Here is a 12,434-nt window from a genome sequence, read left to right as displayed (position 1 = left end):
TTTTACAATATGGCGTATCACTTACCCTATTATTCCTAAGAAAGTCTTCTATAGCTTTTAGCGCTGAATCCGTTAGTTTCACAAACACTAGTTCCTTATTTTCTTTGCTTTGCTCCGATGATAACCCATACTGAACACCTGCTGGCAAGGCCGCCATTTCTTATTCACTATTCGCACTGGACCAGCTGACTCCTTTGCTAGTCGTCACGATTCATATCATTCACTCATTTCCTTAACCGTAATCACAGATTCACAACCTATTTTAAAATAAAATTACAACAACAAAAGGGTTTTTGATGTCCAAAATTAACAAACTTTTTGTAACCCCATCGACTCGGCCTTTGTTGGCAGCACTCTCAGTCCGCAAGGCCGCACTGACTGTCATGCGCAATGGCGCATTTGACAGGAAACGTGAGCATTCACCGCGACACTAGCGCCAAATAATAGTTGGCAACATGAGGAAATTACTTCTCGTTGCTAACTTCATGCCGTATTTCAGTTACAGATTTTTCGCTTTTTTCTGTAATTAACCGTGGAAAATGTACTTAAATGGACTGTTAACATTATAATTTTGTTTTATCTTCACACCCAAAGTTTATAAACTTACTATTCATACAGATTTTGGAGATTATTTGAGGTTAGTCACAAAGTTATTATTCTTTTACATACTTTTCGATACCCTTTCGTGTACGTGTCTTATTTTGATGTGGTTCTAAAAGCGAATTCTTCGTCCTTTTTCACTGCTGAACTTGAACAAGTGCGTTATTTTTATTGGCCGCTTTATTAACTTCAAGTTATTACTATGAATACCTGAGGCAAATGTACAGGTAAATTTCACAAAACTTTCATCATACTTAACCTATTCTTCTTAAATTTCAGCCCATACCAACCATGGCTAGCCTGGAAGATAAAAAGCATCTCATAACCCGGAACTTACAAGAAGTTCTGGGTGAGGAGAAACTTGTTGAAGTCCTCAAACAGAGAGATTTGAAAATCTACTGGGGAACTGCTACAACTGGGAAACCTCACATTGCTTACTTTGTGCCCATGTCGAAGGTAGCAGACTTTCTTAAAGCTGGTTGTGAAGTAACAATACTGTTTGCTGATCTACATGCCTATCTAGACAATATGAAAGCCCCATGGGAACTTCTGCAACTTCGCACCCAGTACTATGAAGCTATAATTAAAGCTATGCTCACCTCTATTGAAGTGCCTCTAGAAAAATTGAAATTTGTTAGAGGTACAGAGTACCAACTAACAAAAGAGTATACACTAGATGTGTACAGGTTGTCATCGGTCATCACCGAGCATGATGCTAAGAAAGCTGGAGCTGAGGTGGTGAAGCAGGTTGACCATCCATTACTTAGTGGTCTGTTGTACCCTGGACTGCAAGCCCTAGATGAGGAATATTTAAAAGTGGATGCTCAATTCGGTGGAGTTGACCAGAGGAAGATTTTCACAATGTCTGAAAAGTACTTGCCTCAATTAGGGTACGCTAAAAGGATACATTTAATGAACCCCATGGTTCCTGGCTTGACTGGAGCCAAAATGTCTTCATCTGAAGAAGACAGTAAAATTGACCTTCTTGACAACCCATCCAATGTAAAGAAGAAGCTCAAGAAGGCATTCTGTGAGCCTGGAAATATAACTGATAATGGAGTGTTATCATTCACCAAACATGTCATCTTCCCACTATACAAGCCGGGCGACAGCTTCAAGATTGTCAGAGCACCAGACCATGGTGGTGATGTTACTTATGCCAAGTATGAAGACTTGGAGGCAGCATTCGCTAAACAAGAAATCCATCCTGGAGACTTAAAAGCCTCTGTAGAACTTGCCATCAACAAACTACTAGCTCCCATTCATGAAATATTCAAGGACCCTAAGTTGCAAGAGCTGACTAAGAAAGCCTACCCACCACCTACTAAAGTTAAGGGCAATGCTGCCCCTGCAGTTGATGAAGTGACTCCATCTAAACTGGACATCAGGGTTGGACATATTGTTGAGGTCTCAAAGCATCCTGAAGCTGATGGACTTTATGTAGAGAAGATTGATCTTGGGGAGGAGGAGCCAAGAACTGTGGTTTCTGGCTTAGTCAACTTTGTGCCTATTGAAGAGATGCAGAATAGAGATGTTGTGGTCCTTTGTAACTTGAAGCCTGCCAAGATGAGGGGTGTAGAGTCCAAGGGAATGGTACTTTGTGCGTCAGTAGATGAGCCCAAACAAGTTGAGCCATTACTAGCTCCCGAAGGAAGCAAGGCTGGTGATAGAATTGTAATAGAGGGCTATGAAACTGGAGAGCCAGATGCAGTTCTGAACCCTAAGAAAAAAGTTTGGGAAAAATTACAAGTTGACTTGAAAACTAATGATAACTTGTTGGCTGTATGGCAAGGCAACAAACTGATAAGCAAGGTCAATGGTAATTCAGTTACAACAAAGTCTATGAAAAATGCTCCTATTAAATAAGTTACAATGTTGATCACTTTTTTAAAATAATATTTTTTTAATACTTTCAGCCTCTTTTTTATTTAAACAATACAAGGTGCTTGCATTTATCAACAAAAAACAAATTATGAATTTGTAGTTTGTAGCTAACAATAAAGTGTATTTATTTACTAATATTAAACATTTTATCCAATCAATTTATGCTTTTTACTAAACCATACTTTAGTCAGACGTTTAAACACACTATGCAATCTATGGGAGATAAAACACAATAAATAAATAGGGTAGAGTGTCCTATTATCAGGCTCAAATTTAATAGAGCCTTTGTGCATACAACATAAAGATTTAAACTTATTATAGGTAGGTATTTGTTGCTAAACATCTCATCTAATGCTAGGTACCATAGAATAACAAGTACAAGTGCTAATCTCTAAGCTTTAATCTCACGGAATTCTGACAGTTATCAATTTTTGACATGTCAGAGATCACAAACCTTTTTTGGCTGGGTACTTTTTTCAATACGAGTCTGAACATCAGTTGTATCCGGACAATTTTCTATATTATATTTTTAAATATTTAGAATGATGGTCTTTACGTTAGGCGCAAAAGAACCACGAGGACGCTTCTTTCTGGGAGAGAGAAAGTCTGACTCTTGAGCTTTGTCAGATGAGGCTGCTTCCCGGAAAAGGCTAGGTTGTGGCTCCATAACGTTTATAAAAATCAACAAACAATCACAACGCTAAAGGTCAACAATAAAAAAACCGGCCAAGTGCCAGTTGGACTCGCGCACTGAGGGTTCCGTACAAGTTTACTTACCTGAGATATTTTTCCTTTTAATTTCATCATTATGTACATCTATATGAAATATTAGCTTGATATCTTTAACCGTGGACGACCGAATGGCGGAGTGGTTAGTGACCTGACTACAGAGCCGATGGTCCCGGGTTCGATTCCCGGCTGGGGCAGATATTTGTTTAAACACAGATATTTGTTCTCGGGTCTTGGATGTGCCCGTAAAATGGCAATAGGCCCGCCCCCTATTACATTGGGACTAACATAACACTCTGGCGAAAAGTGGGTGCAGCAATGCACCTCTGCCTACCCCGCAAGGGAGTACATTAGTACAAGGCGTGAGTGCGTGTTTTTTTTTTTTTTTTTTTATCTTTAACCGTTTCTGAGAAAAAGGGTGGTGACAGGCATACGGACAACAATAAGGGTTCTTTTTTTCCTTTTCAGGTACGGAACTCTAAAAAAGAATAGTAACAATCGGATCAATCGTTTCCGAGATATTCGTGGACAAACATACATACCAACAAACATATAAACATACTTATACAATAAAAAATGACATATTTGTTTATTAGGCTTAATGGATTGTCATATGTTAATATGGTGCAGTTCCAATAATCTTACATAGGTACCTATATACCGAACATATTATGTACTTACCGAATTGAGAATCTTTTATTTAAAATCGATTAAAAAGGTTTGTTATCCCTGAATTTAGTAGCAATAGTGATGCCATGCTAAAGAATAAAATAAAGTAATTAAAATTAATTCGATACAATGGTCGTGAGTCGTGATTTTACTTAATATTATAAATGCGAAAGTTTGTGAGTATGTGTGTATGTATGTATGTGTGTACATTTATTACTTCTTCACGTCAAAACAACTGAGCCGATTTTAATGAAATTTGGAATGGAGTTGGCTGACACCCTGGATTAACACAACATAATAGCTTATGTGTTAATCCAGAGAATTCCGCGATAAAAAGTAGCCTTTTTTTATCGCGGAATTCGGGGGCAATGGTAGCTCAGTCGGGTAAGCGCCCGCTTCTCACGCAAGAGATGCGGGTTCGAATCCCGGCGCTGACATCTACCAATGAGTTCTTTTAACTTAAGTACAATGTATACCATCGCTCTTACGGTGAATGAAAACATCGTGAGGAAACCTGCATATCTAGATTTAGTACATCTAGATATGTGAACCCACCAACCCGCAGTGGACCAGCGTGGTGGGAAATGGTCCAAGCTTAGGAAGGCCTTGAAGATGAATAGTTTAGACCTTGGGGTTATGCACAAAGGTTCCACTCGAGAGAGCCAGGTGCAGGTACTTACACCACCACAGAGAATAGAATAGAATAGAATCGCGGAATTCCCACGGGAAAACTAATTAAGGTGAAGCGAAGCTCGTGGTAACAGCTAGTATTGAAATATTTGATATTTTTGTATTACCTACTTCACTTTACCACTAAAATATTTAGATTTATGTTTTTCTATGAAAACATAAAAAAAAATATTGCCCTTAAATGGATCCAAATTTTACCTTTTTTCGCTGAAGAGCTTTTTTAGTGGTATCACTAATAAAATGTCAGAATTCCGCGGAATTAAAAATTAGAGTATAGTTTCGTTATTCTATGCTAGGTACACACTTGCTTCGATCGCCAACGAACAATCGTTAACGTTCGCAGGTTGTGTTCGCGAACCGTCTAACTATTTCAAAATAGTTAACCTTTTTATGTACCTACCAAAATAGACCATATTATCGAATCGAACGAACGAATTACGGCCGGCGGCGATCACCAACCAACGTAACGCCAGAGTGCGGACAATGCGGCTGTTATTATTCTGAGCGTGTTCAGTGTCTTGAGCCTCGCGCGCACAGTGCGTGAGTTTATATTTTTATAAAGCCTCTCATTTAGACCCTGGTCCCTAACTCTAACTATCCGCGGACTCCCATTTATTTGCCCTTGTCTATTCTAGACTGGCCCAGGAACTTGTGCCTGTACCTACCATCACGGTAGAAAGTTTTCCTTGCTATGTACTTCTCTGAAGAGACTGGGCCAACCCACAGGTTATGTATTAAAGCAAAAAATAAGGTTGTCTGGTAGATAGTTATTGCTTTTTGTAATAAGGCCGACTCTTTGTACCCTTTGTACGTACCTACTAGCTTTTTAATTTTTCTTTAGTAGTAAGCCAACATTGCCAACCTTCAGACCTTCATGAACTCAAGTATTGTACATGGAAGTAAGTATAAGTACAAAATGGTACAAAATGATTGTAAATTTCAGCATCATTGCGTTTCTTTATTGATTACTGTTTGATTTTAGAATATATTTTTTATTTTTTAAGGCCATGCTCAGAATAATAATGGCTTCGTTGATTCAAACAAGAACCGAACGTGTTGCGTAAATTATAAATTATTGTAAAGTTTTGTATTACCATGTATTACATTTTATATTGCCTGGATCTTTTCTAAGTCATCAATAATGTATGCGATATTCACTTGGTTAGGTATGCAAGTTCGAATCACACTTGGTGGCCTTTTTACCAACACAAAGTCTGTTAACAAATCCTATTTGAACGGCTTCTAAAAAACCGGTAGCGCCATCTGTGTAACGCAGTCACAAGCTACATGTATGAAATTTTGACATGATTTGTATAAATGCACGGGTATACTGATAGATGGCACTGTTTGTTAGAATTGTTTTTTGTTCTCATTTTAACCATAGGGCACAGATAGTTGAGATAGTTATGGACTGTAAAATACCTACGGAAGTACTTACTTACATATTTTAGGAAGATACCCAACCCCCATTACCTAGCCTGCTGAACCGAGGACTGCCTGCTAATCCCCGTTTCTGATGATATAAGACGAGCGCAGAGTCGATTTCTCTTCGCCTTGCTTCTGTTTATTAAATCAGCTGTGTACTTAACTATATGTGCGGTAACCATAAATAAGTACCAACGTTCCATATTTTAGTTGTTATTTGCAATGAAAAGATATAAGTAGACTAGTAGTAGACTCTCGCTACACTCAGGCGTTAAACCCTGGCAATGAAATCGACTTCTTATGGTGCCTCAGTTTTTAGTTAGCGAGATTATGAGTAAATAGGTACGTAGTATAATATAGGAGCACCTATAAGGTACCTAGTTATTATATTGCTAACTGAGATTCCTAACTTACCTGGAGGGTTTATCTATACTGCTGACGAAAAACGAACGATGGAGAGCTGTCACGCAATTGGCACGTTTACTGCAACGAGATAGAGTGGTGGCTCTGGTGATGTAACGAATGTGTGTTTTTAGACATTCGCGAATGCGAATGCGAATGCGAATATTTGAAATCGACATTCGCGAATGCGAATGCGAATGCGAATATTCAGTTTGTGTTCAAATTTGGCGATATTTGTATGGTTTGGTGGCAGTCTCGTACTGAAGGAGATACGTTCCGTTCTAGGCTTAACAATACTAGACGCATTTTTTTTAAAACTTTATTAACTCCGTAACAGTTACGACACATTGCGACTGTATGCAGTTTCTGAGGACGATTTATACGAAACATTTAAATGTATGGCTGTCTTGCTCTGACACTATACTGTGAAAATATGCTTTTTGTTTGTTTATTTAGACTCACGGTCAATGAAAAAGATCCATTAAGAAAAACACCAAATTACTCCTAAGCGCAAAAAAATACTTAATGACGACTTCTGCAATTTTTAAGTTCATTTAACGACGAATCAGAATATTACAGTGCACCAAAATTGATAATGCGCATAGAAATCTTTGACAGATCGGTTGTTTTCGATTATGTGACATATGATATTGACTCTTATTTCTTTTGAACTCTTATTTTTTTTTGTGAAGATCTGCATTATTAATTTTGGACAAGTGGACGTAGTTACGCAGAAAGGACTCAACCCACACAAACCTAGTTCTGAGATATAGACGTTTTAAGTTCTAATCGGTATTCTTCAGCAATGAAAAGCATCTTATATGTGGAAATTATCTTAAAATATGCATATTTATTGTTATTTTACTATTGCAAATCATGGTGTAGCTATAACGAATATTTATTGAGTTATTAATGAAAATATGCACTTGGATCCTTTCTCCTAAATTGCTTTTTCTATGCAAGCAGGGAAATTCAACGTTTCGCAGAAAGGATCCAACCAAATATTTATTTTTATAAAATATTTTTTTTAAATAACAATATGGTTTTTAAAGTAAAATATTTATATTGTAGACACAAGACATTACTTTTTTACACAAAATAAAAATTATATATCAAAATTAAACCTATTATTAAATAATTTATATTGAAATGTAATCGGAAACAACATTTCACATCTATATAAAAATCTAACCGGAACTGTATTCCCAAGCGCAAAACTCTGGATCAACTTAACCGATTTTGATATTTTTTTTACAAAATAGAAGCCTACCTTTTTCGTGAGTATCTACGACCCGTTTGTATCCCATAATTTTCAGGATAAGGCATTTTGATGGAAAGCAAACCTCATAGAAAAAAGTTGGGCGTGAATAAAATTCTAACCGGAAATGTGTTCCCAAGCGCAAAACTCTGGATCAACTTAACCGATTTTGATATTTTTTTTACAAAATAGAAGCCTACGTTTTTAGTGAGTATCTACGACCCGTTTGTATCACATAATTTTCAGGATAAGGCATTTTGATGGAAAGCAAACCTCATAGAAAAAAGTTGGGCATGAATAAAATTCTAACCGGAAATGTGTTCCCAAGCGCAAAACTCTGGATCAACTTAACCGATTTTGATATTTTTTTTACAAAATAGAAGCCTACGTTTTAGTGAGTATCTACGACCCGTTTGTATCACATAATTTTCAGGATAAGGCATTTTGATGGAAAGCAAACCTCATAGAAAAAAGTTGGGCATGAATAAAATTCTAACCGGAAATGTGTTCCCAAGAGCAAAACTCTGGATCAACTTAACCGATTTTGATATATTTTTTACGAAATAGAAGCCCACTTTTTTAGTAAGTGTCCCATCCCATATTATCCCATAATTTTCAGGATAAAGCAATATGAACATAAGCAAACCTCAAAGGATAAAGTTGGACATAAATAAAATTCTCTTTTACTCTAACTTCACTTCATCATCCTCGGTATATAGCAACTATCCTCCTTTCTATGCCTCCGTAGGATATCCGTCGTTCCCTGTGCTTACCCGTATGGTAAGCACAGGGAACCATACGATCGCTGAAAAGTGGGATTTCAGCGATCGTATGGTCCGTATCACTTCGACTTTACTTTGCGGTTGGATATTAAAATTTATGTCAAGATGCAGAATAGTTATAAATCTCATAATCATTAACCATCATCACGACCCGTCACATCTCCACTGCCGGGGCATGGGTCTCCTTCCAATGAAGGAAGGGATTAGGCCTAGTCCACTACTCTGTCCCAGTGTGGGTTAGTGGACCCCAACACAAGCAAGCTTGTGCTGACAGAGTTGACGGGTAATTGGGCAACCCGACTGTCAGATGTTTTCAAGCAGCCCGAAGGTCTCTGAGTAGGCTTAACGATTGCTATCGATTTTATTATAATCATAATGATAACGATTATGCTTCTTGACATATATCAAGATCTGGATATACAAGATGCTCCTGGTTTATTGAATCTGCATCCAACTCCTCAGATGCAGACTGGTTTAGATCTTTAAAAACTTCGGCAATGTGGTCATACCATCTTACAAGTCGGTCTTCCATAGTAACAAGGAGATATCCTGGGGTTTGTTGCAAAGTTTATTTGATTCTTTCTATAGATCCTTCATGGCAGCCGATGTTTGTTTTCTCCAAGATATAGAATCAGACTAACAGCGTTGGTCCTTTTTTAAATGACGTTTGATATTTTGTTCACAAAGAAAATACTCGTACGCAACTCGTGCTTCTTTAGAATGGTAGTCTAGTTCGATGTTAAGTCTTCCATGGAGAGTTGATCATATGCCATGTTCCTTTAGACATCCATTCTTTCTTTAAGTGTTCCTTGTGCCTTATTATATCTTCGCAACTTTTTTAAAACATGTCTTTAATGCCAGTGCAGTTATCTTTGATTGAGGCGCGTCGCCCACACTTAGTAGGTTGATGGTATTTGTTGTGGATCTGAATACTAAGTTATCTTCTGACTTCTGGGTCCTGCAGCTTATTTACAGCGACATCTTTGGCAGATCTTGCGGCCTGCTTCTGAGCTCCCGCTATCGTCAAGCAGATTTTTCCAATCACTAAGTGGTGATCACTCTTGGCTTTAGCAACCCTTCTTAAGTATTTCTAACATCTAGAAGTGAATGTCTTCATTTTCGAATAATCAAAATGTGGTCGATTTGGTTCCCGGTCCGACAGTCGTGTGAGAACCAAGTCACCTTGTGACATTCCTTGGAGTTACCACCACTGAAAATTAGCCATTAACAATCCTTAGGCATCGTCGCTCGCTTATCAAATCGGGCGTAACTTGTATGAATCTGATAGATGTTTGAGAGTCGAGCGACGCTGCTTATGGATTGTTAATTGCTAATGTGACTTGCCCACACGGTGCCGATACATGGACCATGACCAACGAAACTGTGCACCGAATCAGAGTTCCACAAAGAGCTATAGAGCGAGCCATGTTAAGTATTTCGCTTAGACATATTCCCAACGTGGTGATCCGTCAAAAGAGGAAAGTGTTCAACGTCGGTATGCGGGTCGCCGAACTGAAATGGAAGTGGCAGGATACTTGGCTCGTGGGGGGACGGAAGGTGGAAAAATGCGGTGACAGAATAGTGGCCAAGAGACGGAACAAAAACAGTTTGAATCCTTTCTGCCAAATAAAATTTGAACTGTTTTATTAAAAACTTATATTCTATGAAACAACTCAGACAGTTTGAGTCCTTTCTGCTAAATACAAATTGACTTCTTTCAATCAATAAGTATTTCGCTAAAACGACTCAAGACGGTTTGAGTCCTTTCTGCTAAATACAAATTGTCTTTTTTCAATGAATAAGTATTCCTCTAAAACGACTCAGACGGGTTGAGTCCTTTCTGCTAAATACAAATTGTCATTTTTTAATGAATAAGTATTTCTCTAAAACGACTCAGAGCGCTTGAGTCTTTTATGAAAAACTAAATTTTTCATGGTTTCATAGGAAATGCGTTTCTGTAAAAGGACTCAAACAGTTTGAGTCCTTTATGTGAAACTAAAAAATGTGTGTTTCATACAATGTGGGTTGGTCCCCCACATCAAAAAAGTATGTTGTAGTTGGTTTTTTACTGTGTTTGTTTTCTTGACAGGTGGACCCTACATTAAATAGCATGTTCTAGTATATAACTCAATTTTGACAAAGTTGTGGATTGAGGCCTTTCTGCGTAACTACGTCCAAGTGTACAACTAAAAACGTTAATATTTTATTAATATTTTCTATTGTGTCTGTATTTTTAAGTGGAACTATTTCTTTGCACGTGAGTGTATGTTTAGGTCTTATGAAATTACAAGTGGACCAATAGAAGTCATCCGATGTTGTTTGGATCTCATTTTTTTTCTTAATGAAAACTTTGGATTCTGTTTTTTGATTATGTTTATTTGAACCTTTACAATTTTATTGGTAAAGTCTAGAAGATGATATCGGAAAAATGGGCGCCGTCACAATTGATTGCCATACGGGCTCCTTTTATGGCATTTCTCATCACTCCAGTGAGAACTTCGGGCGAGAGATTCTCGCACTCGCCTTAAGGGCTTCCAGAGACACGGGCTTATTCACATAAACACGGGTCTTAAAAAACCCCTTAAAAACCGTCTCAAACGGCAAAATCAGGCGATTTTGCAGGGAAAAATTACAGATAAAACGAAAAAATGGTGTCCCGAAAACTGAATAAGTATACACAATTATTCCGCGATCTTGGGGAGTATATCACTCCATGGCTTCTGAATTTATATTCTGCTTTTGTCTAGTCCACCAATATCAAAACAAATTTGAAATTGGCGGCCATTTGCACAAATGAGAGCAACTTCCAATAGGGTGATTACTTTTGGCCCACCTTGTATTAACTATTTTTAAAGTTTTATTGTCCAAAAAAAAAAACAAATTATAAAGTAAGACTGGTAATGTGATTAAGAGGGTAACTTGTAATAAAAGGTTATAGACGAATGGATGATTTTGTTAACCTACCATTATTTTAAAATACTTTTTTCTAATAAGTACTGATATTCGCAAAACATTCGCACAGAATTTTGCGAATGCGAATGCGAATGCGAATATCCAAAAATGTGCGAATATTCGCGAATGCGAATGCGAATATTCGTTACATCACTAGGTGGCTCGCTTAGCAGAGCGCTCCGATACCTCGTTTTTCGTCATATAGAGTGACCCACCTGTTCCTTTGTCCTTTCCTTTTATTATGAGATTGTGCCTTTTACCTTTTAAATGTTTTTTTAAATAATTAAATTGGTTAAACTTTATACTCAGACCCTAATGAAAAATTCGATATTCACAGGAATTTATAAAAAATCAGATTTAATAAAGCAGTAAAAATATAAGAGCTTTCTGGAGCTTTTACATAGGGTGGTCTACTTGTTTCTTCTTTCTTTATTATCTACAGGGTAGGTAGACAACCGAACCATTAACTGCCTAGATTGTTTAACAAAACCAACATCTAGGTCATGCATGCATTAAGCAGATATTTAAAATGAATGCACGGATAAAATTAGATATTCAATAACGAAGGGGGTCGGAGTTCCGCCATTTTGCTCGCGGGCTGGGACGGGGGGAGCGCGCATGCGCGTCGGATGCACCCGCACCCTGCGAGCGAAGGGCGGCCCGGACCTCGACAGACGGACATGTCAAAAAACACGTTATTCTCTCCCCTCATTCTACTAACCTACTACGCCTAACCGTCTATAAAACCCTATTCTTCAAACTAATAACCATGCTTGTCAGTTACAGTGCACCTTTGGACGGTAAACTAACACTTTGCTGAAGCAACAACGTTGTCACCGGGACAATGATAGCACCGCTCGGTATGTAATTCAGTGATATTGATATAGTTTTCCGAAACGTTTATTGACCGTTTTTTATGTGATGTGAACGAACTGACCCTAACGCGAGTGACGGACAAATGTTGTGCACGAACATTTTCTAACGCGTCAACGACAAGTGGGAGTGCGCGACAATAATAATGGGATGACTGGAAAAACAAATTC

General features: G+C 37.9%; 2 protein-coding genes across 4 annotated transcripts in view; one reads left to right on the top strand and one right to left on the bottom strand.

The window, feature by feature from the left end:
* Positions 1-381, bottom strand: part of LOC105396517 (RNA polymerase II elongation factor Ell) — a 47,715-nt gene extending 47,334 nt beyond the window's left edge. For both annotated transcript variants that reach the window (XM_048628624.1, XM_048628625.1), the window contains exon 1: positions 26-381. In XM_048628624.1, the coding sequence (XP_048484581.1) occupies positions 26-157 (132 nt within the window). In that variant the 5' untranslated portion in view covers positions 158-381. The remainder of the gene's footprint in view (positions 1-25) is intronic.
* Positions 382-486: 105 nt separating this feature from the next.
* Positions 487-2,515, top strand: LOC105395884 (tyrosine--tRNA ligase, cytoplasmic). 2 transcript variants are annotated; one of them, XM_011567872.3, is made up of 2 exons: positions 487-637; positions 880-2,515. In XM_011567872.3, the coding sequence occupies exon 2, from the start codon at positions 892-894 to the stop codon at positions 2,464-2,466; it is 1,575 nt and encodes a 524-aa protein (XP_011566174.3). In that variant the 5' UTR covers positions 487-637; positions 880-891; the 3' UTR covers positions 2,467-2,515. The 2 variants fall into 2 exon arrangements, with proteins under 2 accessions (XP_011566174.3, XP_011566166.3); XM_011567864.3 differs by having other exon boundaries at positions 606-757.
* Positions 2,516-12,434: the final 9,919 nt, after the last annotated feature.

The sequence above is a fragment of the Plutella xylostella genome, chromosome 21, assembly GCF_932276165.1.
Source record: "Plutella xylostella chromosome 21, ilPluXylo3.1, whole genome shotgun sequence".
Lineage (NCBI taxonomy): Eukaryota > Metazoa > Arthropoda > Insecta > Lepidoptera > Plutellidae > Plutella > Plutella xylostella.
This window is presented reverse-complemented; position numbering and strand designations above follow the sequence as displayed.

Bases quoted from the DNA above. Each gene is read 5' to 3' on its own strand.
- LOC105395884 (XM_011567872.3), top strand. From the start codon at position 892: ATGGCTAGCCTGGAAGATAAAAAGCATCTCATAACCCGGAACTTACAA.